The sequence below is a fragment of the Pollachius pollachius genome, assembly GCF_949987615.1.
Source record: "Pollachius pollachius genome assembly, chromosome: 7".
Lineage (NCBI taxonomy): Eukaryota > Metazoa > Chordata > Actinopteri > Gadiformes > Gadidae > Pollachius > Pollachius pollachius.
Genome location: NC_136940.1, coordinates 299856 through 315299, shown reverse-complemented (window position 1 = coordinate 315299; position 15444 = coordinate 299856). Strand labels below are relative to the sequence as shown.

Genomic DNA, 15444 nt, shown 5'->3' with positions numbered 1-15444 from the left:
AACATGGTCCCTAGAACCTAAATACTAGGAGCCTAGTCCCCTAGTTAGTGATAAAAGTGATCATATATAATCTATAGTAGTAGATTATGTATTCTTTCTGTTGCAAGCCGTTTCTAGGCTAAACTCCAGGAGGAGAAGAAGAGGTTGAGGAGGAGCTCGTGGAGGAGGAGGAGGAAAAAGGAGGAGGACGAGGAGGAGGTTGTTGAAGACGATGAGGAGGAGGAGGAGCAGGAGGAGGAGGTGGTGGAGGACGACGGCGCTGATACAATCCAAATTATTATTGTTAATATTTATAAGTATGTAGGCAACATAATATATCAAATGTGTATACATTTGTCAAACATAATTAATTAATTAAGCAGTATTCATTGACAACATTTGTATTATTTGATCATAACATCCTGATATATAACATAATATGTAATATATATATATATATATATATATATATATATTATATTATATATATATATTATATATATTATATATATATATATATAATATACGTATTGTGATGATGATACTGTCATTGTTAGTAAACCTGTAGTTATTGACGTCAGCTGTAGCCTATTAGCCTATAGCCTATACATAGCCCATGTAGCCTATTGTCCGAGGCTAGTCCGCTATATTTGAATGAGAAAGTGAATTTGATAGGAAGTTCATAATATTTATGCTCAACTTTTTTACACGAAATAAAAAGAAAGCTTGTAAGCAACTAGCATGGCCAGTATATACTATTTACCCTTATTTACACTATTTACTGAGCTATTTACCCTAATATACACTATTTACTGAGCTATAACGAGTCAACTCTTCGTCTACCCGGAGACTTCATTCCTACAAATCCCACAATGCACCTCGGCCGTGACGCTCTGAACTCTCGCCGGCTCGTGTTTTCGGTGAAGAAGCTAAGATGTCAGCGCCCTTGGAAGTGATCGTGAGCACGGACTCGTCCTCCCAGCTGTGGAACTGCACGGTTTCGGACCTCCACTCCGGGGCCAACCTGGTCTCCTACCGGGGGGGAAACACCTCGGCACGGGGCCTGGCAGTCCTGGACGACCGGTGGCTCCTGGGGGCCCAACTGGGCAAGAACTTCATCAATGTGTGGGAGATACAAAGGAAGGTAGTACCGAATAATACTACCTATAATACTTATACTCATCTGATGTGAGTTACTCTCATACTCAACACAACCGTCTTAATGTCTATACAGCCAATACTAAACTCTATGTGGTGATCTAACTTTAATATACTCCATTTACCCTAATAAACCCATAAATCCTAATCCTCCTTAGAGAGCCCTATTCATAAAATATATACCAACATTAATTAATCTACTGAATTTAATGGTGATAAACTGTACCGAAAGTGTGTGTTAGTGTGTGTGTGTGTGTGTGTTAACGCGGTGTGTTGATCTCAGGACCAACTGCTGCAGAAGATGGTGTGTCCCGGGGCGGTGACCTGTCTGGCCGCCGCCCCCAACGGACTGTTCCTCGCCGCCGGGATCGCAGAGGCCCTCTACCTGTGGGAGGTGAGCCGGGACTGGCTGACTGGTGACTGACTGACTTGCTGACTGGTGACTGACTGACTGACTGGCTGACTGGTGACTGACTGACTGGCTGACTGGTGACTGACTGGGGACTGACTGGCTGACTGGGGACTGACTGGCTGACTGGGGACTGACTAACTGACTGGGGACTGACTGGTGACTGACTGGGGACTGACTAACTGACTGGGGACTGACTGGTGACTGACTGACTGACTGGGGACTGACTGGCTGACTGGGGACTGACTAACTGACTGGGGACTGACTGGTGACTGACTGACTGGGGACTGACTGGTGACTGACTGACTGACTGGGGACTGACTGACTGGGGACTGACTGGCTGACTGGGGACTGACTAACTGACTGGGGACTGACTGGTGACTGACTGACTGGGGACTGACTGGTGACTGACTGACTGACTGGGGACTGACTGACTGGGGACTGACTGGCTGGAGACTGACTGGTGACTGGCTGGGGACTGGTGACTGGCTGGGGACTGACTGGTGACTGACCGACTGACTGGGGACTGACTGCCTGTAGGAGGTGAGGCGGCCCCAACAGATACTGATCTCTTTAGGTTTAGACATCACCAGTGGATAACAGATACTGATCTCTCTAGGTGTAGACATCACCAGTGGATAACAGATACTGATCTCTCTAGGTTTAGACTTCACCAGTGGATAACAGATACTGATCTCTCTAGGTTTAGACATTACCAGTGGATGACGGATACTGATCTCCCTAGGTTTTGACATAACCAGTGGATAACGGATACTGATCTCCCTAGGTTTAGACATTACCAGTGGATAACGGATACTGATCTCCCTAGGTTTAGACATTACCAGTGGATAACAGATACTGATCTCTCTAGGTTTAGACATCACCAGTGGATAACAGATACTGATCTCTCTAGGTTTAGACATCACCAGTGGATAACAGATACTGATCTCTCTAGGTTTAGACATTACCAGTGGATGACGGATACTGATCTCCCTAGGTTTTGACATAACCAGTGGATAACGGATACTGATCTCCCTAGGTTAAGACATTACCAGTGGATAACGGATACTGATCTCCCTAGGTTTAGACATCACCAGTGGATAACAGATACTGATCTCTCTAGGTTTAGACATCACCAGTGGATAACAGATACTGATCTCTCTAGGTTTAGACATTACCAGTGGATAACGGATACTGATCTCCCTAGGTTTAGACATTACCAGTGGATAACGGATACTGATCTCCCTAGGTTTAGACATTACCAGTGGATATCAGATACTGATCTCTCTAGGTTTAGACATTACCAGTGGATAACAGATTCTGATCTCTAGGTCTCGACGGGTGGCCTCCTTGCAGTCCTCAGCAGACACTACCAGGACGTCAGCTGTGTGAAGTTCACAGATGACTCCTCCCACCTCGTCACCGGAGGCAAAGACAACCTGGCCCTGGTGTGGTGCCTCGCCAGGTACTGTGTGTGTCATAGTGTGTGTGTGATGGTGTGTGTTTATCATGGTGTGTGTGTTTATCATGGTGTGTGTCCAGTGTGGTGCAGCTGGACCAGGGCTGCAGCCCCGAGCCGCTCCACGTCCTGTCCCGACACTCCCTGCCCGTTACCGACCTCCACTGTGGGCTGATGGGACCGCAGGCCCGGCTGGCCACCGCCTCGCTGGACCAGACCGTCAAGGTGGGGGCTGGTGACTGACTGACTGACTGAAGACTGACTGACTGACGACTGACTGAAGACTGACTGGTGACTGACTGACTGGCTGGTGACTGACTGACTGACGACTGACTGAAGACTGACTGACTGGCTGGTGACTGACTGACGGCTGACTGACTGGTGACTGACTGAAGACTGACTGACGGCTGACTGACTGGTGACTGACTGAAGACTGACTGAAGACTGACTGACTGACGACTGACTGACTGACGACTGACTGGTGACTGACTGACTGGTGACTGACTGACTGGGGACTGACTGACTGGGGACTGACTGACTGACGACTGACTGACTGACTGGGGACTGACTGACTGGGGACTGACTGGTGACTGACTGACTGGGGACTGACTGACTGGTGACTGCATGCTGACTGACTGACTGGTGACTGACTGACGACTGACTGGTGACTGACTGACTAATTTACTGGTGAGTGACTGATTGGGGACTGACCGGTGACCGACTTGCATGCCTCTAAAGCAGATGTTCTAGCGGCCTCTAAAGCAGATGTTCTAGCGGCCTCTAAAGCAGATGTTCTAGCGGCCTCTAAAGCAGATGTTCTAGCGGCCGCTAAAGCAGATGTTCTAGCGGCCTCTAAAGCAGATGTTCTAGCGGCCTCTAAAGCAGATGTTATAGCGGCCTCTAAAGCAGATGTTATAGCGGCCTCTCGTCTCCAGCTGTGGGAGCTGGGCTCAGGAGAGCTCCTCTTGTCGATCCTGTTTGACGTCAGCATCATGTCGGTGACCCTGGATCCCTGCGAGTACTTCCTGTTCTGTGGAGGAAGTGATGGAAACATCTTCCAGGTGTCCCTGTGTAGTCAGGTACACTCACTGGCTTTATTTATCTATAGATGGATGTATCTGAGGCTACGTTTACATGATGACAGTCTGAACAGAAGACGCAAAAGTGGCGTCGCGTCGTCACTTTTTATTCTGCGTTTAGATGAGCGTTTTCGGGAGGAAATCTGCGTGCATACGGTGACGCAAAAGTGTGTGGATATCAATTAGATTAGAGCTGCCAGAGCAGCTTGACGGTCCGACGCATGGAAATAATCCAACATGTTTGTTTATTTCCCTGTACTGGGGCTGTATGTGACGTAAACGCATACGCGACGTGAGCAGATCTGAGCAGAGTTTTGCCTCTTGGCAGTGTAGACGGAAACGCTATGGCGGAGTGTATAAAACAAAACGCCGTCACCGTCTAAACGAAAGGCACTTCTGATAAAATATTTTGTCGTTTTTAACCGCAAGCGTCCTGGTGTAAACAGGGCCTTAAGCTTGTATAGCATCTGTATAACAGGAAATCAACGTGGCTTAACTCGTGTGTGGACGTGGTTTAACTCGTGGTTTAACTTGTGTGTTAACGTAGTTTAACAGATTGGTTGTTTATGTTTTGGTTTCATTTCAGAGTTTAAGCCGAGATAAAACGTTCCAGTCAGACAGCGACGGCAACCAGGTGTTCAAAGGACACAGGTAAACTAGTAAACTAGCAAACCAGGTAAACAAATTACTATCTGCCAACCTGCCCAGGGCTGGGGTGGGGTAGGGCTAAGACTCTTGTGAAGTGTACTGCTGGTTCCTCCTGCTTCCTGCTCTCTTGAGTGCTGCTTCCTGCTCTGAGTGCTTCTTCCCTCTGATTGGTTGTCCTGGACAGGAACCTGGTGAGCTGTCTGTCTGTCTCGATGGACGGGACCCTCCTCCTGTCCGGGTCCCACGACGAGACAATGCGGCTCTGGGACGTCCAGAGCAGGCAGAGCCTTCGCTGCTCCGCCCAGAAAGGTGTGTAGGTGTGTGTGTGTGTGTGTGTATGTGTATGTGTATGTGTGTGTGTGTGTGTGCGTGTGTGATACATGGTGTGTGTCTGCTACAGGTCAGGTGACCACCTGCTCCATCATGGCCGCCCCGGCCAACATGCTGGTCCCTCTGGGGGCGCCGGCCGCGCCGCTGCCGCGCCTCAGCCGCCACCTGGCGTCCTCCCAGCATGCCGAGGGGCCAGACTCCGGAGATGTCTGCCTGCGCCTCGGCCTCCACACACAGGTGTGTGTGTGTGTGTGTGTGTGTGTGTGTGTGTGTGTGTGTGTGTGTGTTCGTGCACTCTCTAACAGGTTGTGTGTCTGTAGGAGGAGGAGTCGTATCTTCAGAAAGCAGAGAAGCTCTTCTCCACCATGACGGCCGTCACGGACAAGGTGAGTAACCATGACTCCTGACCTCTAGCCCCTGCTGACCCTCACTGACCTCTAGCCCCTGCTGACCCCTATCACTGACCTCTAGCCCCTGCTGACCCCTATCACTGACCTCTAGCCCCTGCTGACCCTCACTGACCTCTAGCCCCTGCTGACCCTCACTGACCTCTAGCCCCTGCTGACCCCTATCACTGACCTCTAGCCCCTGCTGACCCCTATCACTGACCTCTAGCCCCTGCTGACCCTCACTGACCTCTAGCCCCTGCTGACCCTCACTGACCTCTAGCCCCTGCTGACCCCTATCACTGACCTCTAGCCCCTGCTGACCCTCACTGACCTCTAGCCCCTGCTGACCCTCACTGACCTCTAGCCCCTGCTGACCCTCACTGACCTCTAGCCCCTGCTGACCCTCACTGACCTCTAGCCCCTGCTGACCTTTGCCCTCTGTCCCCAGCGTGGTGGGGATGAGGACAGCTCCAGGGTGCGTCTGGCCGAGCTGGAGGAGGAGGTCCGCACCCTGAAGAAGGTCAACAAGGACCTCTACAGCTTCTCCGCCCACCTCCTCACCTGACTCCTCCTCCTCCCCTAACACCTCGTTAGTGTAATAACCTGAATGTTTTGTACAATAAAGCACATGTGTTGAAGATTGTGTGAGTGTAACTAGTTCTGTTCATTACTAGTTAGTTCACTGATTAGTTAGTTACCTTGTTAGAGCAGAGCCAGGTTAGTTCAACTAACTATACACTAGCCTGTCCTAGCTGGTTATGCTAACCAGAGCATGTTCTAAATGTGTTCTGAGTCCTCTTACTGTCAGTAAAGACGAGTCCAGGAGACATTTGAGTGCAGAGAAGGCGATCGGTGCACGTTTACTGGAGTAAATAATCAGAATACATTAAGAGTAGTACTACCTCAGAGACAGGTAGTACTACCACAGAGCCAGGCAGTACTACCACAGAGCCAGGTAGTATAGATGAGTGGTAGTACTTCAGGCACCACATCATCATGGGAACAGCAGGAATCAGTTTCATATATTTTAATGATGGGAGACTTTGTGACTCGTCTCCACGACGACGGGCACCTCTCATCTCTATGGCAACAGGCCTACAGGAGCATATGGGTGTGGCGATAGACATTCACTAACCGTTTAGTTTAATGAGGGTAGCTCTGCCTGTCATGCTAAGCTAACGGCTACACACAGCGACACCTAGGCACTCATTTCCCAGAATGCTTTGCAAAGGCCACTATACAAGTGGTGGCCGGTCCGATTCCAAGAAACTCCTCACCATGGCAACGGGGAGAACAGGGGCATCCCAGCGTCACGTGTGTGTGTGTGTACGTGTGCATACGTGTGCGCGTGTGATCAGGAGAGGGCCGGGGTCTCCGACTGGTCATTGTCTGTGGCAGAGCTTTGTCTGAGGGGTGTGGCCTGTGGGGGCGTGGCCAGCCAGTCTGTGGGTTGAGGGGAGGGGCTTATGCTTAAAGGCTCTCCTATTGGAGGACTAGGGCATGGGGACGGGGTTGCCAGCTCTGTGCTGCTACTAGCTCCGCCTACACTTTTATCTTCGACTGACCCTCCTCCTCCCTCCCCCATCCCGAACTCTGACCCCGCCCCCCTGTCCCCGAGACCTGCTGGGTTGTGGGCGGGGCCAGGTGGGCTGTGGGCGGGGCCAGGTGGGCTGTGGGCGGGGCCAGAGGAGTTGAGAACCTCGGTGATGATTGCGGCCGTCTGGGCAACCCAGTCCAGCCCCGGGGGGGCGGGGCCGGGGGCCGCGGGCGGGAGGGGGGCAGGCGGGGGGGGGGCAGGCGGGGGGGGCGTGTTGTTGTTGAGGTTGTCCTGCAGGGCGGTCTGGTTGGCCGCGCCCGCCTGCTGGTTCTGCAGCAGCAGCTCCTGGATGCGGATCTGCTGCAGGATGGCAGGAAGCTCGTAGTGGTGGAAGAAGTAGATCATGGAGTGCTGAGGAGGGAGGGGCAGAGTCAGGACAGGGAGGAGGCGTGGTTAAACCCTGGGTCTACGAGGTCGCCTGGGGGTTAAGGGGTCCTGGACCACAGGTTCTACAGGGTCCTGGTCTACGGGGTCCTGGACCACAGGGTCTACCTGGTTCTGGTCTACAGGGTCCTGGTCTACAGGGTCAAAAGGGTCCTGGTCTAGGTGGTCCACAGGGTCCTGGTCTAGGGGGTCTACGGGGTCCTGGTCTGGGGGTTCTACCGGGTCCTGGTCTACGGGGTCCTGGTCTAGGGGTCCTGGTCTACGGGGTCAACAGGGTCCTGTTCTAGGTGGTCCACAGGGTCCTGGTCTACGGGGTCCTGGTCTAGGGGTCCTGGTCTACGGGGTCAACAGGGTCCTGTTCTAGGTGGTCCACAGGGTCCTGGTCTACGGGGTCCTGGTCTAGGGGGTCCTGGTCTAGGGGACTGACCTGGATGAAGAGCCAGGAGGTGACCAGCGCCAGGCTGCTGTACTGCCCGTTGAAGCGGTAGTGGTACGCGTAGAAGGCAAAGTGGTACAGGTAGAAGAACCTGTGGAAACAACGAACACCTCCGTCACCACCACCCCTCCGTCACCACCACCCCTCCGTCACCACAACATTCAGTCTCCTCTTCGGGGAGGGTCTAGTCTAACCTCAGCCAATCAGGCGCCTCTTGGGGGAGGGGCAAGTCTTACCTCAGCCAATGCCGTTTGCTGGTGTTGGTATGGCAGCAGATGGCGTCGTACTGATCAGCCAACCACACAATGAGGATGATGTAGAACGCTGTGGTCGTGTCGTTGAAGAACTCCGACATGATGGCCTCCATGCCTGAGGGGGACAGCAGAGAGAAGGTCATGCTGGGGTTAGAGATCAGAGGTCAGGATCAGAGGTCAGAGTGCTGGGGTCAGAGGTCAGAGTGCTGGGGTCAGAGGTCAGAGTGCTGGGGTCAGAGGTCAGAGTGCTGGGGTCAGAGGTCAGGTTGCTGGGGTCAGAGGTCAGAGTGCTGGGGTCAGAGTGCTGGGGTCAGAGGTCAGGGTGCTGGGGTCAGAGGTCAGAGTGCTGGGGTCAGAGTGCTGGGGTCAGAGGTCATCTTGGAGGTGGTGGTCTTACCAACGAGGGCCAGGATGACGGTGAGCAGAGGAGCAGCGGGGAAGGCGATGGTCATGTTCATCTCCAACATCTGGAGCAGGTCCACTGGGGGCAGAGGGGGCCGGTCAGCACCTGGTTAACACCTCTAAACTAATAGTTGTTAATGTAGTAGACTAGTTGAGGGGTGTTAACTAGGTTAACACCCCTCAACTAGGACACAAGTTACTGTTCGGTCAGCTCCACATCCATCCCACGGATGAGGTGCCCTTGAGCAAGGCACCTGAAACCCCCACCTGCTCCCTGGGCGCTGCACCGCGGCAGCCCACTGCTCCGGAGGGGGCCGTGTTCCCCCATGTGTGGACCTCTGTGTGTGGACCTCTGTGTGTGGACCTCTGTGTGTGGACCTCTGTGTGTGGACCTCTGTGTGTGGACCTCTGTGTGTGGACCTCTGTGTGTGGACCTCTGTGTGTGGACCTCTGTGTGTGGACCTCTGTGTGTGGACCTCTGTGTGTGGACCTCTGTGTGTGGACCTCTGTGTGTGGACCTCTGTGTGTGGACCTCTGTGTGTGGACCTCTGTGTGTGCATCTGTTCACCGGCCACCCGGATGGGTCAAAAAGCAGGGAAGAATTTCCCCCTAAAAAGGGATAAATAAAGGATAACTTAAACTTAACTTATTCCGAACCAGTGCTCAGAGGCTCCCAGTGGTTTGGTTGTGAGTACGACTCCCGGACCAGGAGGTCTTCCCCAGTAGTGCCCCCCCCCTCTGAGTGACAGGCCACTGGTCCCATCAGACCCAGAGGACTCTGAGTGACAGGCCACTGGTCCCATCAGACCCAGAGGACTCTGGGCCAAGATAGAGGCTTATTCTGAGGCAGGGCTCCAAAGTGGTTAGAATTTAACAGATGTCACCTGATCTCAAACTGAGGGAGAAGAGAATCCTGGCTGAAACCCTAACCCTAACCCTACCCTCATCAGGGCCGTCCCACCGACTAGCAACTCTGGAGCCTCCAAGAAGTGTGAAGAGTTACCTTTGAAGAGTTACCAGTGAAGAGTTACCTGTGAAGCGTTACCTGTGAAGCGTTACCTGTGAAGAGTTACCTGCAGACTTTTGCACTGTTTCTTACCTATGAACACGAAGATTTGATGGTGGGAATATCTCAGCAGCATGGAGACGGACAAGGTCTGCTTGGACAAAAACAGCACAGTTTAGCTCATCTGATCTGCATGAAGCCCCGTTAACGTAGCTACCCAGCCCCCTAGCCTAGCTAACCCAACCCACTAGCCTAGCTTACCCAGCCCTACTAGCCTAGTTTACCCAGCCCTACTAGCCTAGCTAACCCAGCCATACTAGCCTAGCTAACCCAGCCATACTAGCCTAGCTTACCAAGCACCCTAGCCTAGCTTACCCAGCCCTACTAGCCAACCTAACCCAGCCATACTAGCCTAGCTTACCCAGCCCTACTAGCCTGGTTTACCCAGCCCCTAGCCTAGCTTACCCAGCCCTACTAGCCTAGCTAACCCAGCCCTACTAGCCTAGCTTACCCAGCCCTACTAGCCTAGCTAACCCAGCCCTACCAGCCTAGCTTACCCAGCCCTGCTAGCCTAGCTTACCCAGCCATACTAGCCTAGCTTACCCAGCCCTACTATCCTAGCTAACCTAGCCCACCTAGCCTAGCTAACCAAACCCCCTAGCCTAGCTAACCCTGTCCTACTAGCCTAGTTTACCCAGCCATACTAGCCTAGATAACCCAGCCTTGCCAACTCAGCACTGCTAGCCTAACCTTGCTAACTCAGCGCTGGTATCTCCAGGAGGGGACCTCTGAGATAACCCATCAGAGTGTAGCTCAAGCGTTCCTTACAAAGATGACCATGATGAGGAAGGCCGCCAGGTAGGAGGTCCGGGCCATCCACATGCTGACGAATCTGTAGTGTTCCCCGGAAACCACGTTCCTCAGGAACCCTGAAGGACACCGACAACACACAGCTAAACCAGGTTCTCCTGGTCCTAGAGACCTCTGGTTCTAGAGACAGGTTCTCCTGGTCCTAGAGACCTCTGGTTCCAGAGACAGGTTCTCCTGGTCCTAGAGACCTCTGGTTATAGAGACAGGTTCTCCTGGTTCCAGAGACCTCTGGTTCTAGAGATAGGTTCTCCTGGTTCTAGAGACAGATTCTCCTGGTTCTAGAGACCTCTGGTTCTAGAGATAGGTTCTCCTGGTTCTAGAGACAGGTTCTCCTGGTTCAAGAGACCTCTGGTTCTAGAGACAGGTTCTTCTGGTTCTAGAGACCTCTGGTTCTAGAGACAGGTTCTCCTGGCCCTAGAGACCTCTGGTTCTAGCGACAGGTTCTCCTGATTCTAGAGACCTCTGGTTCTAGAGACAGGTTATCCTGGTTCCAGAGACAGGTTCTCCTGGTTCCATAGACAGGTTCTCCTGGTTCTAGAGACCTCTGGTTCTAGAGACAGGTTCTCCTGGTTCCAGAGACATGTTCTCCTGGTTCCAGAGACAGGTTCTCCTGGTTGTAGAGACAGGTTCTCCTGGTTCCAGAGACAGGTTCTCCTGGTTCTAACCTTTGTTCTCCTCGTTCTCTGCCAGGGCCTTGACGCTGGACATCAGGATGTCGTCGTATCCCAGGAACTCATCCAGAAGAAACCGACTGAAGCTATCCCCAAAACACTGGTCCTTCATGGGGTCTGAAGTAGAGTGGAGAATAGAGCAGATCATTATAATATAGAGCAGATTATTATAATATAGAGCAGAGCATTACAATACAGAGCATTATAATATAGAGCACAGCATTATAATATAGAGCAGAGTATTATAATATAGAGCAGAGCATTATAATACAGAGTATTATAATATAGAGCAGAGCATTATAATATAGAGCAGAGTATTATAATATAGAGCAGAGCATTATAATACAGAGCATTATAATATAGCGCAGAGTATAATATAGAGCAGAGTATTATAATATAGAGCAGAGTATGATAATATAGAGCAGAGCATTATAATATAGAGCACAGCATTATAATACAGAGCATTATAATATAGAGCAGAGTATTATAATATAGAGCAGAGTATTATAATATAGAGCAGAGCATTATAGTACAGAGCATTATAATATGGAGCAGAGCATTATAATATAGAGCAGAGTATTATAATATAGAGCAAAGCATTATAATATGGAGCAGAGCATTATAATATAGAGCAGAGTATTATAATATAGAGCAGAGCATTATAATACAGAGCATTATAATATAGAGCAGAGCATTATAATACAGAGCAGAGTATGATAATATAGTAGAGTATATCCTAATATACAGTATAGTAGAGTGTACGATGACGATGTATACTGAGCATACAGAGCATTATAATATGGAGCAGAGCATTATAATATAGAGCAGAGTATTATAATATAGAGCAAAGCATTATAATATGGAGCAGAGCATTATAATATAGAGCAGAGTATTATAATATAGAGCAGAGCATTATAATACAGAGCATTATAATATAGAGCAGAGCATTATAATACAGAGCAGAGTATGATAATATAGTAGAGTATATCCTAATATACAGTATAGTAGAGTGTACGATGACGATGTATACTGTGGAGTACAGTAGAGTACAGTACAGTACAGTAAAAGCTCTCTAAACTCAGTACAGTAACTTACCAAGCGTCACCACCATCACCGGGATGCTGAGTCTCTGTCTGGTGTTCTGGGACAGACGCAGGAACCCGTACTCCAGAGAATACTCCACAATGTACTCCTCCTGGGGCCAGACTACACACACACACACACACACACACACACACACACACACACACACACACACACACACACACACCACACACACACACACACACACACACACACACACACACGACAACAATGTCTAACGCCTAGCTCAATGACTGGTCTGTACAGTGTATCCCCTACCTGCTCCTTAATGACCCGTCTTTGAACTGTCTAACCCCTACTGCTCCCTAATGACCTGTCTCTGTACTGTCTAACCCTTACCTGCTCCTTAATGACCTGTCTCTGTACTGTCTAACCCCTACCTGCTCCTTAATGACCTGTCTTTGTACTGTCTAACCCTGACCTGCTCCTTAATGACCTGTCTCTGTACTGTCTAACCCCTACCTGCTCCTTAATGACCTGTCTCTGTACTGTCTAACCCCTACCTGCTCCTTAATGACCTGTCTCTGTACTGTCTAACCCCTACGGCTCCCTAATGACTGTCTTTGAACTGTCTAACCCCTACTGCTCCCTAATGACCGTCTTTGAACTGTCTAACCCATGCTGCTCCTTAATGACCCGTCTTTGAACTGCCTAACCCATGCTGCTCCTTAATGACCTGTCTTTGAACTGTCTAGCCCATGCTGCTTACCTTTAGCAGGAGCCTGGCTGAATGAAAGGTCCTGGCTGCCGTTAGCCCCGCCCCCTCCGCTCAGCGAGGGCTTCAGTCGGGGTTCGATGTCCAGCTGGAACTGAGAGATGGATGTGAGTGATTCAACACATGAAGGAAGCAAACTGGACCGGAAGTTAACTAACCAAGACGAGTCACTGAAGAACTCAGTTTGGACTGAGTCCAGCACTCTCTTCAAAGTCATTTTGTATTCATCGTTAGACATTGACCACCTACAACATCTGACCAATCATCTCCCACCCTCTCTCTCTCTCTTAATGTGTTGTCTAATGTTGTAGTGTTGTTTATTTGCCTTTTGTTTGAGTGTCTGTACTGTCTGCATGTATTCCTTTATTGTGAACTGTCTTTGATTACTATGAAAAGCGCTGTAAAAAAACTATTATTATTATCTATTATTATTATAATATGGTATGGTACGTATGGTATGGTACCGTATGATACCATATGGTACCATACCATAGGTATAGTACCACATGGTACCATATGGTACCATGTGGTATGGTAAGGTCCCCTGTGGTTCCCCCCCCTAACGGCGCTACCTTCACCGAGCTGTTGTCAAACATCTCCAGAGTCATCTCCTCCTCCTCCTCCTCCTCGCCTCCCGGCTGCAGCGTGAAGACTCCGCCCCCGGTGCCCAGCTCCTCCTCCTGGCCCCGCCCCATCAGCAGCACGGGGGCCCGGGTGGAGTTCCTCTGGATCTCCACCCGCAGGACGCCGTCGCGGGGCCACTCCTCCCGCACCGCCTCCAGGCAGCGGATGGGTGAGCGGGAGAAGACGATGTGGATGTAGGCCAGGATGAAGAGCACAAACAGAGCCTGGGGAGACAATAGACCAACATGAGACCAGCATGAGACCGGGAGACCAGCATGAGACCAGCAGGAGACCAGCAGGAGACCAGCATGAGTCCAGCATGAGACCAGAAGACCGGGAGACTAGCAGGACAGGCGGAGGAGTAGAGCTGGAGGTGTTGTGGGGGGTGGAGTTATGTGTGTAATATATATATATATATATATAGTGTGGGGAGCAGCGATTTACCCGCTGTCTAAACCTGTGAGTCGTTTTAGCTAATCCCTTCACACGTCACAGATAGAGGAGGAGAAGTTACCTTCAGCAGGACGAAGAACTCGAACACCCTCCTGAAGGAGGGCGGGAACAGCCGCGCGTAGGTCACCGCCATCTTGAAGAACAGCGCATGGAAGAGGCGGTCGCGGACGTTGATGAGGGGGTTCTGGTTGATGTTGGGATTCCTCAGCCGGTTGTTGTTCAGAGGAACGTTGTTCCCGGGGCCTTGGTTCTCAGACATCTTGTTATCCCTTAGCTCCTCCTTGCTGGCACAACGATATCGAGGTCAGAAGCAGGAGTACTAGAAGTACTACGCAGTCGAGTATATCTCAACGCCCCCTGGTGGCGGTCTAGAGGCCGACGGGAGACATCTGGACTGATGTGCTCTGCTCAAACGCCCAGAAGACGCCAGGGGCGGAAATCCAGGTTTCTCTTTCCATAAGCACATATGACCCTAGAAGATATCCTGATAACCTAACAACTCAAACGGTCTCTCAGCAGGCAGTGCATCAGAAACCAATCAGCAAAGGGTTGGCTGGTTCACTTTATATCCTTTTACACGCAGATTAAATCCATTCGCACCAATAAACCAAAAGTCTTACATTACACACGTCTACTTCTACTACTCAGTCAGTACAACTAGTACAATAACAGAGTTATACTCCTACTACTACTATCGGTACTAACTAGTGACTTACTAGTACAATGACAGAGTTATACTACTACTATCAGTACTAACTAGTGACTAACTAGTACAATACAGGAAGATGTTGTTCTCTAGCTGTGCTGAAACCAAATCAATAACTGAGTTATACTAATACTATCAGTACTAACTAGTCAATAACTAGTACAGTAAGAGTTGTGACAATAGGATATTATCTTCTGCTAGCTGGTAACTAGTACAATAACAGAGTTATACTACTAACTAGTCACTAACTAGTACAATAAGAGGTCTGTCACCAGAAGATGGTCTTCTCTAGCTAAACCACATCAATAACATATCATCTCCTCCTCGCTGATTAAAGCGTCTGGTCACCTGGAGGACAGACGAATCACCTCCCCGCTGTGTCAGTCCGAGGCCACCCCTCTATAGATGTAGATGTATATATATATATATGTGTATAGATCTGTGTACCTGATGGTATAATCATCTCTTAGATGACAGATCTTCAGAACGCCTCAGAGGAGCTGCTAGCTAGGGTTAGCTGCTAGCGCTGGCTGCTCGGTTAGCCGCCCCCGGGAGCTTTAAACCGGTTTAAACCTGTACTGTATCCGACATGTGTCTCAAAACCGAGCATCACATCCGATGTATATCCTGGAAAGATAATCGGCGTTCGCGATCCATAATAACGTGATTATCGATCCCTGATCAGCTAATAATGCGCGTCGCTCGGGCCCGGACGACAACAAGCAACCGGGTGTGGAGGACCGCGGAGGAGCCTGCTGGAAACACCTCCGA

The 15444-nt window shown here is 50.4% G+C and overlaps 2 protein-coding genes across 3 annotated transcripts; one reads left to right on the top strand and one right to left on the bottom strand.

Annotated features, from left to right (window-relative positions):
* Nucleotides 1-909: 909 nt before the first annotated feature.
* Nucleotides 910-6070, top strand: wdr18 (WD repeat domain 18). The gene is made up of 10 exons (XM_079740459.1): nucleotides 910-1123; nucleotides 1421-1531; nucleotides 2878-3011; nucleotides 3089-3230; nucleotides 3941-4084; nucleotides 4671-4735; nucleotides 4917-5041; nucleotides 5133-5299; nucleotides 5383-5448; nucleotides 5900-6070. The coding sequence occupies exons 1-10, from the start codon at nucleotides 914-916 to the stop codon at nucleotides 6014-6016; spliced, it is 1281 nt and encodes a 426-aa protein (XP_079596585.1). The 5' UTR covers nucleotides 910-913; the 3' UTR covers nucleotides 6017-6070.
* A 222-nt stretch (nucleotides 6071-6292) lies between these two features.
* Nucleotides 6293-15387, bottom strand: tmem259 (transmembrane protein 259). 2 transcript variants are annotated; one of them, XM_079740454.1, is made up of 12 exons: nucleotides 15121-15387; nucleotides 14029-14251; nucleotides 13463-13738; nucleotides 12885-12984; nucleotides 12167-12277; nucleotides 11066-11188; nucleotides 10359-10459; nucleotides 9624-9681; nucleotides 8520-8603; nucleotides 8105-8237; nucleotides 7860-7959; nucleotides 6293-7399 (listed from the first exon to the last, which is right to left on the bottom strand). In XM_079740454.1, the coding sequence occupies exons 2-12, from the start codon at nucleotides 14224-14226 to the stop codon at nucleotides 6806-6808; spliced, it is 1878 nt and encodes a 625-aa protein (XP_079596580.1). In that variant the 5' UTR covers nucleotides 14227-14251; nucleotides 15121-15387; the 3' UTR covers nucleotides 6293-6805. The 2 variants fall into 2 exon arrangements, with proteins under 2 accessions (XP_079596580.1, XP_079596581.1); XM_079740455.1 differs by having other exon boundaries at nucleotides 14029-14247.
* Nucleotides 15388-15444: the final 57 nt, after the last annotated feature.